General features: G+C 41.7%; 1 protein-coding gene across 1 annotated transcript in view; it reads left to right on the forward strand.

Annotated features, from left to right (window-relative positions):
• The window catches only part of vav2 (vav 2 guanine nucleotide exchange factor), a 175,519-nt gene that overhangs the window by 109,343 nt on the left and 47,092 nt on the right, over positions 1-19,084 (forward strand). The window contains exon 3 of the mRNA XM_070850159.1: positions 16,099-16,157. Within this exon, the coding sequence (XP_070706260.1) occupies positions 16,099-16,157 (59 nt within the window). The remainder of the gene's footprint in view (positions 1-16,098; positions 16,158-19,084) is intronic.

Raw genomic sequence — 19,084 nt, forward strand, 5'->3', positions numbered from 1 at the left:
TTCTGTTGTGTAGGACATCATATAGAGTGGCAGCACAAAGAGGACCCAGTTTATTATTTTCTGGAGTTTTGCCCCCTTTTGATGTGTCACATGCAGACAAATGCATGTGTTAAAGAACAAGCAGGCACAAGCATGTGCGCATACGGCCGTAAACACACACTCATACACATGCGCTCCACTCTCACACACAGCATAGCGGAGCTGGTCACCCCCCTGCGGCAGACATGCATTGTCTCCCTTCAGAGAGGACATTAATAAGAAATGAGTCCTTTTGAAATCTGGCTATGGGCTGTCAGATCTGAACCGACATAATCATCCCCAAGAATAACACCTCCTCCCACCTTTTAACATACACTCCCCCACATTCAGCCTCCCTCTGAGCATATGGGGCACTGTAAGGAAAACTCTGTACCCAAAGGTGTCCACTTAACGTGTCATCCAAATGGACGTTATCCAGTTAGTGAAAACACCCTGCACCCCAGCGCTCCTGTAAACCTTTGTAGTGTTATTTTTTCCAACTGCACGCACTTTGGCTGAAAAACAAGGTAGCAGCGCTTTTGTTTTTCCTCACATTCCCTGCACCCACTGCTCCCTTCACTTTGAACCGCTTGATACACGCACACAATATCAGCAGAATTGGGAGAAAAAGACATCCATGTCAACCTGGATGTAAACAAACCAAGTTGGCTATGGAACTTCCTTTTTATTACCCGTATCATTTAATTGTCAAATTATTGGGTATTATTTTTAGTGATCTTATTGTTTTGAAGCTGTATTGTATCCAAATCCCCTACATCTCAGACTCATGTACAATTACAAAAGACTGATCCAAATGTTTTGGGTTTTTTTTTTTCAAGCTTGACTAATTGTATTAACCAGCTTTATGATTTGACCTGAATTCAGTGATATCCCCACCCAGAGTTCTTATTGTTGTACAGCGCATGTGTGTGAAGCTCAGTCTGTCAGTTCAGTACCTCCGTTGATGTGGAGCACCGCTGACACCTCCTCGTCACCCTGAACAACAATCCCCCCACACACTCACACCACAGACCGGATCCTCAGTAGCATGCTGTGAATCCCTCCCGGTGTGATACAGTTGCTGGCCCTCACTGCTATTTTCTTTTTTCATTTCCATGCCTTCACAGTGTGATTAGGGGGTGAGGGGTTCTTGTCAGGTCACAAATTCAGTTGTTGCTTCAAATCAAGAACTGATGTAGCAAACCTTTCATACAAAAGGAATTAAATGCAATAGTTGAAGAGGGGCCATGGTTTCCTTTTTTTTTTAATTCATTAATATAAATATTTGAATTTATTGATATTTTAAAAATAGGTACAATTTTCTAAACTAAATTTCAGAATCTAAATCTAATCATTAAAGACATTTGTAGCATAAGCGTTGCAATGAAATGTTTTGCTGGTGACTAATGACCTGTTAATTTCGATTTTTTTTCATCATTTCTTATTACAGGGGACATAGAACCCATGCATTTTTCATCAGATATTTCATTCAAATCAGTAAAACTACAATTGCACTTAAATTATAGTGCAATGTTGAGTTTTAGTAAAAAAAAAAACATGCATCTTGACCAAGTTTGCAGCAGTTCAACAACAAAATAAGTCATACATGCAACCCCTAGGACATTGTCAGAAGACAGTGGATTCAGAGAATTGCCTCAAAGACATACTGTGTCCACAGTATGTCACACCACCCCATCTATCTCGTGGATGAAGTCGGACTTGGCATCTCTTTCCCCTCCCCTCGGACCCCCGGCTCCTTTCACACTTCCCAGCATCTTTGCCTCTCTGCCAGGAATGTGTTAGACTGGTGGGAAAGATGTCCGTCCTTCTCCCTGTGCTGTAGCTTTTAGATTCACTTCCTCTCTTGCTCTGACTCTTTGTACCGAGTGTGAGGATGTTGTGGTACCACCCGTATCACTATGTACTTAGGGAACCTGTAATTATCAGCACTTCTCTGCACAGAAGCCAGTGTAGATGGGTTTGTGCATCCATTTGTGTGTATGTATGTTTAGAACACACACACACAAGTACACTAACGTGCAACATGTGAACATGCCCATCTGTAGGCACAGATGGAAACACACTTGTTCTCACACATACTGTATGGGCTATACAACCCACACACATGAGAAATGCTTTGTTTTGGAGTTGATTTATTCCCATGAGCCTTTACTAAACTTAATTGTAACATACAGTAAGGACACAAATTATTTCACTGTTTATTTCAAAGTGTGCCTTCTTTAATGCACACATGTAAGCCTGTGGTATCACAGTGTTACACATTCACTTCCCCTCTGACAGCTCCTCAGTGTGGTTTCTGGGGAGAACAGCTCTCAAACAGATAGACAGGTCGCATTACTCTGCTCTGCTCCTACGGACTTCCTGTGACTAGACGCTTCATGAGGACCCGACTGCGATTGACACATTCTTCATGCTTGTGGACAGTGACTGTTGATCCTGTTACATCGAGCATGTACAGGGCTTTTACATAAATGCTTTCACGTGTCAAGAACACACGGCCCGCTGACCTACACTCATACAGTGAAGGCGGATGTGACCTATGTGGTTAGTGTCTGTGGTCTATGGATACCCACATCCCTTTACATGGAGCCATGAGACAAACACATTGTACACAAATTCTCTCATCTCATGAATAATTTAAAGGCGAGGTAAAGAAGATTATTTGTATGTATATTAGAGAATGGCTAAGGCCTTGAGCTGCTTAAAGGTAGTTTAAATATTCAGTCTTTTTTTTTCATTACATTTACTGTGTTTCTTTGAAAACAGCAGGTCTTTATTCATGATTTTGCAGCAGCATGCATTTCTGAGTAAGTGCATATATTTAAGAATGTCTGTGGACTCATTCAATGTCTCTGCACGTCTCCAATTTATTGTGTCTAAACCTAATTCAGACACAATTTAGAGATTACTACTATTACTACTTTAATTAGAGACTATCAGTAGCTGAAACGCAGCACATCAGACTCAGACTGTTGATCGTGGCCTCTCGTTTGGCTGTGATGGTCTATGTCGATCATTCGTAAATCAAACCGCATCTTAACTTCTTGCACGGTCCTTTTGCAGATGTTGATCATGTTCTTGTGCTCATAACATGATTCCATTTGTCAGCTCTTTGTGAGACTGTGTTTGGCATTACTCTTGGCACAGAACTGTAGCCCTCAATGATAAGTGACAGTTCCACGTTGCTAAAATCCCCCTTTTAGCTCCCTCTTGTGCAAAGTCATTTAAGTCTGGAGGATTATGATTACAGTCTCCGTGGAGTAATATGGCATAATTCATGATAATTAAGTTCCAGTGAAAGAGCTTCCAATTTGTGAGTGATTGGGCTTCATGAATACACCCTTCTAGGTTTGATTGAAAACGCACGCTTCTGCTTTTTTGAACAATCTGGTTTGAGATTTTAGTCTGAATGGTTTTTATTGAATAACTATTTTTTTGTATTTTATCAAAATCAAATAAGTATTTTCTAATTTGTGTAATAACGGAAAGCATCTGACTGACTCAGATGAAAGTAAACTGCCATGAAAAGTATATGCCTATCAAATAAAAGTACTAATATTTCATGATCATATCTAAATAAAAACAATTTGAACTTGTACCCCACAGCAAGAACAGCACAGTCTCTATTGTACCCGGTTTCGCCTTTGACTTTACAGTATTTAGACACTGAGGTGCAGCAGTGAATGCGATCGGTCCTGATAGTTTAGATTGCTCCCCGTTGCCTTGTGCTCCTCTTCATCTGTCAGCAGCATTAGGTGTCCCACAGACAGGGTCTTAATAGTAGCAGAGCGAAGGGGACAGGGCCTCTAATGGAAGCCCTTTGTTCAGTTGTCACTTTCACTGCTCCCATGGAAACGTCCTGCTGGCCAATCAGACAAGCCCTCTAGGTAGTGGCCACTGCGCCTCTGTCAGTGCTCGACTAAAGGCATCAATCACACTGAGCTATCTTAAGTTTCTCTCTTCTTCTTCCCCTCCAGCTCTCTTTTTCTCTCACTCAGCATTCTCAGTTATTCTGTGGAATATTTTCTTGATTACTTGATAAGTTGTTTTGCCTGTTTAGTGCCAGAAAATGGTGGAAAATGGCGATCAGTGTTTGCCAAAGCCTAAGATGACATCTTCAAATGTTTTGTTTTGTCCGCAACTCAAAGATATTCAGTTTACCGTCATAGAGGATTAAAGAAGCCAAAAAATCCTCACATCGCTGCAGCTCTATTCAGCACTGGTCTTACCTATCAGTTACCATGTTTGACAAATGCTAAGTCAAGGGGAAATGTGCTTTTCTGTCAAGGAAAAGTGGTATTTACATGTTGACCCCTGAGTATACAAAACCGAAAGCAAAGCTGTGTTGTTGCAGCGCCGAGATTTGCTTTGCAAAGCATGGAATAAAAGCTTTATTCCCTTAAAATTCCTTCATATTTTGGGTGCCAGAGTTCCCAGCTTATTCGCTCCCTGAAGTGGATATGAATACCTCCCACTTCACTTTCTATGAGGTAAATATAAAGGTGGGCCCCGGCTACATGCATCTCTCCCGCCGGGTAAACGCTGTGGTGTGTGATAAGGGTTTTAGAGAGAAGGGAATATTGGCAGAGTTGAAGTAGAGGGGAGGGGGGATCATCTGTATCTCCACACAGCTGCAGCCAGTTGGACTATAAAGCACCAGTGGGTCGCCGCAGGATTCATCTTCCAGAAATACTACTTCTCTAAAGACCGGGGAGCGGGACATACAGTCAGACGTGAGAAAGTCGTCCACTTGTGTGTGAAAAAAGACACCAATAAGCTGTGCACTCTGGAGGGGCTGCAAGAATTTGGAGAGTAATTGTGCAGAGATGCCTGCTGCTGGCATGTGCGCGTAAAAATTATTTCCAGAAATGTCTCAGTTAATATTATTTTGCTGATTAGTGAAATATGAATAATGGTAATAAAAATCCACTATGTAGTATCAGATTGTTTCAACTAGATTATTTATCATACAACCCCCGTCTGTGGATGAATATGCATGCATGGGTGCGTGTGACGCGTATGTATGTGATTGTGTGTGTGTTGTTGTGCTGTGTGTGGAACAAGACATTGCATTTCTGCATGTTTTTGCATGTGTAAACTCACTTATTCAGCCGTCCAGACAGTGTATGTGTTGTTTAGGTGTCTAGGGAGATGTGTACAAGATAAAATCTGTAAAATGTACAGACATAGGTTTCTGGGTAGGGCACCAAAATAAAACAAGCAATTGTGAAAACACTTAAGATGCTGAGTGGAATGAGAGATTTCAAGGATTTTATTATGTCATCTGAAGTTAAAGTCATGTGACGAGAGACCATAAGTGTTGAGTTAGAAAGTGGCCAGGGAGACATGATTATAACAGCTGCGCAGTTGTGGAAGTACACCAGTGGGAGAGAAATCGATTTCCATTGAAACAGTACAGTACTCCATGATATGTATGATCAAGGGACTTTTATGATGTAGGAAGACCGATTCATTCTGTATAGAAATAACTGTTGCTGTTGAATGAATGAACGAATGAATGAATGAATGACCTTCTGAAGAGCACAATAAGACTTTGTAGATGTGGGTGTAAGTTTTAAATTATTCAGTAATATTGATGTATTAGTTCCCTAAAAATGAAAATAAGTTAACTACATTTCCCATAATGCAACAATCATCATCTTTTTTTTTTAGCCTCTCATCTTTCAGACTCAATGACCTGAGTTTATAATGCAGGATTTCTGTGTTTGTAGTCTCCAAGCCCAAACAGACATAACCCCTGATGACATAATTGGGGTTATTTTCCCAGAGGAGCTCCTCACTGGGCGAGTAGTACATGAATATACTGCCTTTTTATGTAAAATTGGTGCTTTGAAATGAGCTCAGATGTTTGTATGTTGTGACACTTCATACCCCCCTTCCCCAATTTCCTTATCTCCTCCAGCAGAGGGGTGTGGGCAGACCTCTCTCCCACAGACCAGCTGGATTACGCATGTTGGTCTAATCCTGTTCTCTCAGTGCTCTGTGTCAGGCCGACATGTACTGGACCATCATATGCCCAAGTCACACACACACTCGCATACAAACACGCAGGCTCAGGTGCTTGTGTCTGATAACGACTATGTGGAAGTATTAGCCTCATCAGCCCAGACCCACAAGATCACGGGAAATCCCGTTTCCTCCCATGATCCCCAGTTTGCCCTTATCACCACAACCTGCTCCAAAGCCCTAAACCCTTGTGTCACCATACGCCCCAGCAGCTTTGTGTCAGGGATCATCTCTGATGTACACAGTAGGGCGGCTAAATCTGAGAAGATTTTAAAGCGTTCAATGGCTACGGTAAAATATCACAACATACATCTTTTCTTCTTCTGCACCGCTTCTTCTTTGGTTCGACCTCTGCTTCCTGTATGATCACTTCCTTTGTGTTCTAGTGTCACATATGAGACAATTTTTATTATGGTAATGGGCAATACTTGTGTCACACCTTTCTAGTCTTTTTGACTAATTTTTTTGACTGCTTTCACATCAGCCGCATACATCTGACATACATTTTAGTGTCTGTTATCAGACATCCCAGTCTGAAATAATGGAATTGATCACATCTTGGCAGAATGCCTGTCTTTGATAATGAAATTAAAAAGTCACACCGAAGGGCACATTGTGGAGGAGGCAAAAAACCCTAAGAGCTCCTCTGTCAATCTCTCAGCCTTTCTGATTCATATTAGGACAGGGCACATTTCTAAAGCAGGAAACTTTAGATAGTCAATATTCTGTGTATCACAAATCTCTCACAGAGGAAATAATGATATGATCTTAATTCCATCTGAACATTTGACAGACATACCGGTTTTCTCATGGATTCGGTATAAGATCCATCGATCTATTTGTCTTGTAGAGTCTTCATTAGAGCCTGTTTATCTATCTACCTCTGGGCAGGGAAACCCTTTCATCCATCATCATTTATTTCAGCTATGAAAATGTCATCCCAAGTATCTGGTGCAAACAACAGTTCTACATAATGTTTGACATCTATAGTAAACATGCGGCAGATGAGCACCACCTCCTTTGTATTTGCATTTGTTTAAACTATGTAGAGAGAGGGTGGGTTTTCTTTTTCTGTATTTCTTGCGAGAGAAACTAACTATGTGAGACTGAGCGCGTTCCAGTATATTTATTCCCCTGACAAGAGAAAGAAATAGAGATGGGGGATGCTTTGCTCAGCCCACCTTTCTCCCAACTATCACTTTTTCTTTTGGCTTCTGCATCAGAAACTGTTTTTAATTGGTTACTTTATCAGTATTACATTTCTTTTTCTAAATATTGGACTGCATAGTTTATGTCTACTGGGACTTGAGCTTAATCATAATAGGCTTTATTTTCACATTTTTTACTCGTGGTAACAGCAGTTTTCTTGCTGTGTTAGGCCACCGCAGCTGAAAAATGGGGAGTAAAGGCTGGGTAATAACTAATGGATTGGCTGAGGGCAGCAGCTGTTTGCTGTTGAGATGTGAGCCAGACAATGTTGTATGGCAACCTCACCGGAACTGCTCCGCAAACAGCTAGCAGACAAAACAAATTATAGGTTTGACAAGCCAAAAAAATGCTGCAACATCAGGATATTTGACACACAGGCGTGGTGCAAGGCATGAAGTCACATTCGTACAAATTCTCATGCCAGTACATGCACGCACAAGCATAAACAGTGCATGTCCCGCGCAGGCATATACATATGCAGAAAGCAGAGAATAAGAGTGTGAATTTGTCTTCTTCTGTCCCCCCGAGCTAAAGAAATAAACTCAGTTTTTGCTGGTTTGGCTTCATCTGCATTATTTGTTCTTGGAGAAAACATATTTTCCATCTGCGTCCTTGTGAGAACAGAAAGTTGACTCAGCAGTGGAGGACAATAACTGTAGTTAACCTAGCATTGAACTTTAAGACAGACGAAGCTTTTGAGAAATATTTGAGTGCACTCAAATTGCAGATCCATTCAAAATGTAGCCTCCTGATGGAGAGCTGTGCAACAAAAAGGGGTTATATATTTTGTGCTTACCTTCTGTGTTACACTATGATCATCTGTATAACATTTACCATAGGTCTCAATCTGTACATTGTGACAATCAATCAAATGAAATATTGAAATATTTGACAGGATAAGTGAAAACTACAGATCCAGGTTTTCCTTTACAGCAATAGAGCCCTAAAGCCACAATATAAATATCTTTGACTTCTTAGCTCACTTTTTGACTGTCATCCGGACCAAATCAAGGCACATTGCGTCACTGCACAAAATTACCTCTTCGCTTCATTCGCATTCATTCAGCGGTTTGTATTTCAAGACTCAACTTAACCATTGATGACATTAAAGCATTATTCTTAATGACACACTCCGTCATAGATTGCCCCGTACGCGCCTTTTAAACGTGACGCTGATTAAAATGTCAACGATGGTCCAGTAGGTTTGGACAGTTCATAACAGCTGATGAAAGAGTTTGAAACGTGGCACGCCACTCGGGAAATTTTCATCTCAGCAGGAGGTTCGGTCATTCTAGCATGCAAATGTCAAACACATGTTTGGGAAGACAAAAGTGGGCCAACCAAAACAGGCACGCAGTCACAGACAGATACACTCCTGCTTGTGCACACATACGCGTTTTCTCATTTCCTTCTCTATTTTCGTTTTAGAGGAGGCTTTTCAGCACTTTGAGGAGGGGTGTGATTTCTCTCAGCAGCGTGTTGAGATCATGAGTAATAGTGCAAGGAATTGACCTGCTGGTTTGTTGGAGAAGCAGCAGTGGACAGATTGCATGTCTGATCTCGGCTCATTTCTAACTGCAGTACAACGCGCATCGAAATGCTCCCAAATTCCTAACCCATCCTGTGTAATGGCTTTATAATGAAAGGAATTGTAGTCATTTGTTTATTTCTTTTCTTTTGTTGGCTCCGCTGAAATCACAGTTGCATTTTCAGCTCATTGTGAGATCATTTCATGCACTGTGTTCTGCCTCTGTGTTTTCGCGAAAGGCATCAGCTCGATTTGGCCAAAGAATTCTTCTACAGGGGAGGGGTTGTTCTACATCACTCGTTCACACTGTTCACTGTTTTGTCAGCTGCCACCCTGTCCCTAAAGAGCTGTTTTGTTCACACACGTGTAAATGCAGGCGTCATCCATGATTTGCAGAGTGCAAAGTTGTCCTGTTGCCATCGTGCTCGTCATGACGCCCCCAAAGGCAGGTCAGGCGCCGTTTGCCTGCAGGATGAGATTAAGAGACCAAGTAAAGAGTGCGAGGGGATAGATGGGGTTATTTACTCACTCTGATTGAACCCTTTGGCCTTCCTTCGGCCAGACGTCTATCACATCTCAGCCACACCCAAACCCTTTATTAACATTTAATTGAACTCTCACCTAAAGAATGAAATGAAGAAATGAAGAAATGATTTTGACATCTGTCGGGAGGGGGGCACACACATTCATGGTTGCTCTTTGTCTTGAATCAATAGATGTTTTTCCTTTTCTTCGAAAGAAAATGTGAAAAATAACCAAGGTGATGTCTTCAAATTGTTTGTTTTGTAAGACCAACAGTGCAAGACCCAAAGATTTTTCACTTTCAATGGTAAAAAAATAGATTAAAGCAGCAAAATTCTCACATCTGAAAAGCTGGAACCAGAAAAAAATGTAACACGTATCAATATTCCTTATACAGCAAAAACTCATTTCAGACCCAAAACCAACCATATCTCACATTCCAACAGTTGTCATAGTGAGAACTATGTCTTGTGCCGGCTTAGCAGAGCTCCTCAGTGGAAGCTTGTTCTGACTCCTGCTGCTGAGTCACCAGATGCCTGCGAGATTCTCTCACCACCCTCTCAATCCCAAAAACAACCCACCTTCTTATCCAGCCGTGAGCCCAGACACCGCTTCCTCATTCATAATGAATGGGCTTGCTTTGCAACAGATAATCACAACAAACAGGCGTTAGTGACCAGATACTCGTGCCATTGACTGAAGCAGCATCTTTGCTGTGCTATTGTTGTTTGAGCTCAGCTAATTTTATCAGGATTATTAATGCTGCTTAGCTCAGGCAGCTTAAATGTAGATTTACTCATCAGTAAAGCGGAGCTGTTCAGGCAGCTTTTCTGTCAACCTTTTAACCAAACCAGCGTGGTTAGCTCGGCTTACAGTGAAAGGAAACGCAAATATACAAAGAGAGTAAATCTGCTGCTTCCCTGCATTTTTCAGTGCAGTCAAACAGTATTAAGAAACTGATACGTTTTTAGTTGTTTTGACACTGAACTTGAAATCAAATAGGAATTTTGAGGTTTAAGTGCTGACTTTCACCCTTCAATGGAGGGTTAAGTGGGTTAACAGAGTCGTCATCACATTAAATATTTGTTGTCACATTATTTGCAGCTGTTTACTGTCTGAGGTCCTCCACCCACAGGCATCAGTAGACACTTCTTTGATCATTCTCTTCAGCGGTGAAACACACCAGTCAAAAACATTCCACAAATTAGCCATCAAACTCCACGGTCTGTATTTGTAGGATCAGTATCCCGCTGCATTGTCCTAAAATGTGGTGTATGACAGGGCTGAGTCGTCCAACACTGCCCACCAGATATGAATGCAAATACCACCAAATGTCATTAGAGGTGGAAGTCAGCTTGAGCCTCATATCTATTGCCAAAACAAAGAAAAAGAATGACTGTACTAATATGCTTTGACTGTATCGTTCTTTTAGTCCTGCTTTTTCTGTTGCTTTTTTGTTATTTTCATCATCCTTATCTAGACCTTAGACACCTGGATCAAATTCTCTTAAGCTCCACCTCTACCGGGATCCGTCTTTTTCCCAATATTGCATGCTCTATACGGGCTAGTACACCATTGATCTGCATGTGGCACATGTGAATACTTTACAGCTTTGGTGTGTACGTGCTGATACACACATCCTCCTGTGACACACAGGCGTGTCACGCGTAAGTGAGCAGGGCCATGTATGGTGATTTAGCGTGAAAATCGGACAGGTCATGGACCTGGCTGCAGCACATTGGCAGGTGTTGACCGGGCCAACGCGATCTATGGAGTACAATTTGCACATGTTGCCCTATTTCCTTCAAGCAACACAGGTTCAGATCAAATCAATACTCAAGGTCCGAAAGCTAAATAAGCTCTAAAATTGACCTTTTAGGCACATATTCACATCAATAATTCATTATTGATGGTTGTAGGAAATGCATCGAACTTTTCCAAAAGGCTTTAAAACCTTTAGCATGATGTGCATTATGTTAAGCTAACCCACATTTTCAATCAGTGACACAAGTAGTAACTGTACATTTTGTGTGTGGGCTGAATGCCCTCTGTAGGCTCACAGCCGATGCGTCTGGCACTGCTGGTAAATGGGGTCTTTGGGTCAGCCGCAGCTCTCTCTCTCCTCAGGCCAACCCGGAGGCTTTTCTTGCCTGGACATAGCAGCAAAATCCCCTGTAATCAAGCAGCTGGAAGGTCTTCTTTGAGGGGATTTAGTGCAATGTGGCAGGTGCCAATCTGACTGCAATCAGGATTTACACAGACCCACCTCCTGATGGCATTCAGCAACTTTTACATGAGCTGATGCTCGGAGACTAATCACAGTCGTTCATGCAGTTTCTTGCACAGCACCCGCCTTAGATATGTACATGTGTATTGTTGTTTGGATATATTTTATTTACTTAGCTAGTTAGTAGTTTACTTACTTAGCTAGTTAGTGGTTATGTGATATTTATTCATTTCAGAATCAAGAATTAATGTCTTTATTCACCACTCAATGACTTTGGCGAGCTGTTGTCATCATTGTACATATGTGATTGACTGCATGTTTTTCCTGCCTGGCTCCAAGCCAAATTAACAAGGCTTTTATCTGATTCTGTTGTATCAAGACTTATGTTTTTTCCTTTGTACCATTTTTATTAATACCTTTTATTTGTTGCTTTATTTTTAAGTGTATGCTTACCTACAGTGTGCGAAACAGGGTAAACAAATTTGAATAAATCACAATTCCCTGTGGCTGTAAAGTTAAGCTCAAGTTCAAGTGTATGCATATGAAGGCCTAATTCTTCAGAGGGAGCACGTTTGCTGCATTGCATGTGTAATATTTCAGACATTTATGTGTGTGAAATGCGTGTGCAATACAGAAAAAGAAACTGTGAAATGGAGAGAAGAAAGAGAGGCTCAGCTCAGTGCACAAAAAAGACGGAGAATAAGAGAAGGTTTGTAAAAAGACAGAGACTCCCGGAGGCAGTGGGACAGTGGGACACACACGGATGGGCTCTGTCGTCCCTCCTCTGTCTCTCTATTATTGATGTCGGGCACGCAGGGTTCTCACTCAGCCATCTGTTCTCAGCTCTCCCACTTCGTGCCCCTTTTGCTTCATGCCTGCCACTTTGGCAGGATGGCATAAGCGGAGCAGTGCTGTCCTATCAAAGTGTGAATACTTCATGAATATCTCACACTTGTGGGGAGTTGGCTGTCGGAGGAGAGAAATGAGAAAAAGCACAACAGTAATGTGATGAATTTTTCATTAATTCATCCTCTTTGTTGGATGACTTCCAACACATGCATCGATTTGCGGTGCGAGATATAATCATGCCATGACTGCATCAGATATAAACAGAATTGGCGGTGGGGTGTGTTTTGTGATGGACTGTCAATAGTCCTCTTGTGCATGTTTTCAGATGTTAATCACATCAGAGCCCCGCCCTCCTACTGTTAATAGCATATGGCTGCAGGTTTGATTTGATTTGACTCGTAATTGATGACCATGCATATATTCAGTCAAACTCGGTTGCCAGGGGTAACAAGGTCCTCTTGGTCTTCTGATTGGCTGCAACGTCGTCACATGAGGCTTCACTCGGACCCAGCTGGGAGAGAGTGTGGCCACATGTGGCGAGTCTGGAGATGTGTAAGGGTGGCGTGTGTCTGCAAACACTTGGCTTCGCCTCCAAGTTAATCCATAGATGCAATCCTTATGCCTCCCCCCCCTCTTCTGTGGCCCTGTCCTCACACACACACACACATAGATAAGTGAATACAAACTTCCTATGCTGTAAATGGATTATAAATGTTGCATATCAGTCTCGTGCAGAAACTACTAGCATCACTGAGGCTTGTCTGACTTAACATGTGTCTTCAATTACATCCCCCTGACTGACAGGAAAGGGTCAGATGTGGGTAAGGGGATGCCAGGGGCTGTGGGGTGGTGATTAAGGTAAGATATTGGTTTGGAGATTCAGAAAGCTAAGCTATCACTTTATCGTGTGACTTGTCTTTTCCTTATTCCTGGAGGGGTGAAAGAAGCTTTATTCTCTGGCTAGCCCCAGAGTTAAGACCCCCTGGGGAGTACGAGATGAGAGGGAAATTAATAATGTGTAGAGACTCAAAGGCTTTGACTGAACCAAAGGATCAGAGGAGGGTGAAGAGAGTGTATTAGAGGCAGAGAGGGAAACAGAAACATGGGCATAGAGAGGAGAGCACAATCAGGCATATGGGCCACCTTTGAGCACGGGCTGGAAAGTAAAAGGAGGTGCATTATGAGACAGATAAAAGAGGCCAGCTCCAAAAATGTCGTTTTGAAAAGATCATTAAAGGGATACTCCAATCAAAATCAAAATCTTGTGATTATCACTCACAGCCTCTAGGCTTGAGAGGGGGAAACTCCTTGATAGTTTTTTATTGGAGTATTCCTTTAAGTGGTTTAACAAAATCAAATATTACCTTGTATTCAAATCTACAGTAGTTTGTCTGCAGGGAAACTACATGAATAGATAAATACGATATGCAACTGTAATTTTATGCATTTCACATCACAATGTAAGATTCACGTCCTCAGCTGCCCCAAAAACAGATTGCAAATTAGCATTTCTTACTGAAGCCAGAGGGAGTCACGAACTGCCAGCACTCCCGGTCTTGATACATGTTTTTCACATTACGGCGTGTGAATCTAACACGAACTGAAACATTAGAACAAACTCTTTAATGTTAAGGGAACTCGAGATTTAGTATTAATAGGGTTTGCCCTGTGATGTGTGGAAGTCATACTAGCATGCTCAGTGTTGGCACACTTCTGCCATGTCTCCCCAGGCCAAGCAGACTTTGGCCCTGCTGTGACCTCTCTGGCTCAAAGCCAGCTGCTGTGCTATCCTTTGAACCTGGACAGACCTGTCTGAATCCAGCTGTGATAAGCCAGATCTGACCACAACCAAACATCTTTAAATATTAATCACTGTCAAACACAGAATTTTCTGTATCTATACATCAATTAAAAAAAAAAAAAATCATTTTAATTGCACTGTCTGTCACCCTTCCACAAAGACAATATAGGCTAATTAGACCCCAAAAAATAGAGCTAATAATGATGGAGGGGCAGTATGCCATATGTGATCCCTCCCTGCAGCATGCCCAGGTGGGCAGCATGCCACCCAGCAGCACAATGGGTTTATCCACAGTGATATATTAAACACCCTAAACATTGGCTAAATAAGCAATGCATTCTTCTTCACTCTCATTTCCCTCTTCCTCCATCTTTGTCTGTCTCTCTTTTCCACTTTGATCTTTATCTCCAAAGTGTAGTTAGAATATAAGGAGGTCTGTAATGGTAGACTAGTCCCATATTGGAGCCATTGAGCATGAACACGGCTGCCTATTACACGGGTCTTTAGCAACACAGAGAAATAACCTCTTATCATCCTGTCAAGCAGTAGCCCCGTCGAGGCTTCCCTCTATAGAGCAGTTAGATGTAAATGAATGTGATGCATACGCACTCCATAACAATGCTCCATGTAATCCCTCCACTCTCTACAACTGATTATGTTAAACAAGAGAACAACTCGAACAGAGAAATTGAACGGTTTTGGTCAACAGTCCTTTTAACACAAGTACTCCACAGTCCTAAAGTGGTATTCTCCTCTTCACAACAGCCATTATCATTGGCCCATCTTGAATGTTAAATATCACAAGCGCTGGGATTGCTGTATTGTGTGTTTAGAGAAGAGGGAGTCTGATGAGAGGCTGTCGATGACACACCTGCCGTAGAAGAGGGGTTGAGATAACAATTTTCTCCTCCCTGTCGAGGAGACATCTGGCATTGCCACGGCGTCGAAAAACCGAAATACACCCAGGAGTGGGTAATGAGGCGTAGGAGACAGGGTTTGTGTTTTGGTGTGTGTGTAAGTGTGTGTGTGCGTCACAGGATGGTGGTTCCCTCATCTCTCCGAACTAGCCTCTGTAGACCCTGCAAGCTTGCCATCTGTAGTCATCAGCCATAAGCCCACTTGCATGTGACTCACAAGCAGCGTTAAATCAGCTTAAGTACAGGCACACGTTTAAACTTTCCTAACTAACAAATAAAAAGGAGCAGGGGAAAGTATTGAGGTAAACAAACAAGACAACAAGATAAAAGGGAAAATTAGAGGACATTTGAGCGTGTGTGTGTGTGTGTGTGTGTGTGTGTGTGTGTGTGTGTGTGTGTGTGTGTATTATCCAACCAAAGTGGTACCCACCCATCCGTGACGGTGCACCACATGTCTTTGGATGTCACCATTAACGTGGTGGCCTGCATTATGTTTACACACAGTCCTGTGTGGTACTGCATTATGCCTTTGAGGGGTTGCTAAGAAACACACGAGTAATTTTCAATCACTCTTGAAAAGCAGCGAATGTTGAACTGAAATTAACTTTTTTTTTAACATATGATGCAATTTGGCAGTTCGCTCTTCCTGCGTGGAATTTAGGACTTTTTGTTGTTGATTTGTTGCCTCTGATGATCTGTTTTGTACTCACTTTGATGGCTGATTGCTGTCATTTTACATTTGCGGCTGATCATAATAATTTTGCTACTATTGTGTTTGTGTTGTCTGATCCCCATTAGCATCCTCAGTGTTCAGTAAACCTGGAGTCTTAATGAAATAATACAATATCACAGTACAATAACCGTATCAATGAAGCAAGAAAAGCAGAAGAAACCAAAGAAAGCAAATCATAGTCACACAAAACAATCACCTGTACTTTTTCAAAATTGAGTTTTAATATTTATCTCTTGTTTATTTCAGGTAATATCCGCTCTGTCAAGGATCTCCCACCACAGCATTGCACAAATCAAAGGCATCAGGTATGTGTCTCATATGTAACTCTCTCATTTGTTATTTGAACAGCCAAAGCACTCAAGAGTGTCGCTTTCAAAGAAACCATTTGCATGAATGTATTCCACATTCACAGAGGCCTATATTAAGATGGAGTTGGCTATTAACATCTGCTGCTCATTTAAAAGGCAATTTACATTTTTAGGCAATTAGCTGCAGCTTTCAGCCACTGTTATCTTGCAGGGAACAAAATAATCCACAACCCGTTTCAATCTGTCACTCAAACAGCACTGCAGTACACTATTTATGTTGAAATGTAGTAGTACATCCTAAGCATTACTGTCTAGTCATTTTTCACTTCAGTGGTGAGGCTGAGAAAATCCTTCACTCTACTTTAGCAGGTCTGGAATGGGCTTCTGATTTCTCTTCGTTTGTTCTATATACTTGGAGCTTGGTGGCTCACTGGCGCCACATAAAAAGCTATTTTGCCCATCTGAGTAATGAGTTGGTGGACCTCGGCCATTAGGAGCCATGCCAAGAAATGAAGGGGAAAGAGAGAGAGAAAAAAAGGGAGAGTGACAGAGAAAGAGCAGGTCCCTTGCCATTAATAAACACAACACAACCTGCTGACTGCTGGCTAATTCACTGCCTGTCCACGCTGGCCATTTTGTCGTGAGGTGTCAAAATCAAGGCTCATTTGACCCTCTCACTCTGGACATTCTGTTCTGGTGTTATTTGAATCCCAGCAATCAGAATATTGATTAAGTGTTAAACAATTATTTGAAGTTTAGATTCTCAAACTGTGGGATAGAGGTGGCAACCGAAATGGTCATGAATCCAGCTCATCACAAAAGTAATCTGCAATGTGTTTTAGTGATATGACTAACTGTCCTTCACCTGAAGGACAAGCACCCAATCACTGAAGTGTCCTTGAGCAAAACGCTCTCAGCCCAGAGGGTTATTCTGACCTATTACCCTCCTTTTGAGGTGAACATAAAAACACAACAGCCTTGTCGGAATCAATAAACTACGGCTTTATTAAGTAAAGTCACATTTGGATCTGGGTCTGAACAAGGTAAGGCCATTAGATGGTATACTGACCTACATTCTCTCAAGGAGACAAAAACATATGAATGGTGTAGTTTGGATATCTTGGCCAAAATGATCCTACAAACAGTTTTATCTTGAGTGTTAGTTATTGGTAATCAGTCATTCTTAAATTAAAAAAAGCTTAATTTTCTTAGGTTTTACTTATGCACAGGGGTATATGACAAATGCGTAAATAGGTCCGAGGCCATGCACTGCTGATCCAGCATGAACAGGGTGCTACTATGAAGCAGAACACTTGCACAATATGGATGTTCACTCACCCCACTTGGCCTTTCTAAAGGGTCTCCTCAACCGGTTCTTTGTAATTCCTCTTATGGCAAGGTCAGCTGCATTTCCAAAGTCCAAGGAACTGTCAGACGTCTTCTGTCTCGCTTCAAAGCCCCATGTCACCTACGTACAGGCCTGACAGCAGCTCTCACTCATTCTAACCATAGAGGGCACATAAAGATGGATGACATGACCGCTCCTCAAAAGTCAAGCCAAAACATCTCCATCGCCCCCTGTTGGCTGGCTGCAGTGTAGGTCGTAAGTCCACCCCGTCCATGTTAGCGGATGGGACATTAGCCAAACTAAAAAAGTCAAAGCAGAGTAAACAAATAAAGTTTCTTTCATTTTTCGATAGTTGTGTTCAACTGTTCATTTTTTAGAGTTAAGTTTTAAGTAGTTGATGCCATTAAAAAAAAAAAAAAAAAAAAAAAGTGTGATGTCATGATTGACAGCTAATCTGAACCAGGTGCATGGAGACCCTGGCTCCAAATTAAGTTTCCAATGCAATATGGCAGGGTCTGTATCCAGGATATTTTGGCTCTTATTTTTGTTTGCAGGAGGAAGTGAAGACCATCCATGTTTAGATACAGTCTATGACTAAAATACACACTATACCGTACATGGAATTAGTGTAGCATATACACAGAATGCTTATGTCCTCCAGGTCTCTCCATACAATGGCACGGCCATGTATAGCGCCTTTCAGAGTAGGGCTGCAACTGAAACTACAGATTTTGAAAAACAATTTCTAAGTCATTTAAACGCTGTTACCATGTACAGTAGCTTGGCAGTGCACATTTTTCAAATTAAGGAAAACTCAAACATAACAATTCTGACATTTTCTTTTCCAGCTTTTTTTCTCTTTTCTTTTAGACTTATCTTGAAAGGCACTTGGACTAAACAGTGGTGACAGATGTTGAATACCAGTGACATGTGGCCAGGTGCCTCCTAAAGTCAGTTATGAAGCAGCAAACCTTCAATGCCTTTTCTTAAATTGTGTGCCTCTTCTGAGGTTATAATAAAAGAGATGGTTCAGGTGGCGAAAGCTCAGACCAGATAGAGGAAAGAGATGCACTTCTCCTTCAGTTTCATCAGAGTTTCTGATAGGTATTTCAATATTCTTTCCCAGAAGCAATTAGGAAAAAATAGGAAGCACTCCAACAGTAATACGAAAAGTCAAATCTTGGTAATTCTTTAGAGCAACAACTGAAACTTTTTCATTTCACCTCCACGTCTCACAGGATGTTTTCTTTGCCTTTTGTACGTGTAAGAAGCTAATAGAGAAGGACGCATTATACAAAGGAAATTGTGATTTAGAGCATCAATTCCAGCTTTAGTTCACAGCAGGAGGTCAGACAATAAACCCATGATTTCAAATGCTTTTCAACACCACATGCATTGAGTGTTAGAATGGCTGGAGAGCTTCTCACTGTGTTAAATCTCCGGGTAACATTGCCACAGGCATGTCCATTGATGATATGTTGAATCCCATTGATCTTGTCTTTGATGTCTGTCCGCTGTAATCAGCATCGATAGTTCACGTCTCTGTCACTGTGTCACCGTTCCAGCCCCATTTGGA

This window comes from Pempheris klunzingeri, chromosome 19, assembly GCF_042242105.1.
Source record: "Pempheris klunzingeri isolate RE-2024b chromosome 19, fPemKlu1.hap1, whole genome shotgun sequence".
Lineage (NCBI taxonomy): Eukaryota > Metazoa > Chordata > Actinopteri > Acropomatiformes > Pempheridae > Pempheris > Pempheris klunzingeri.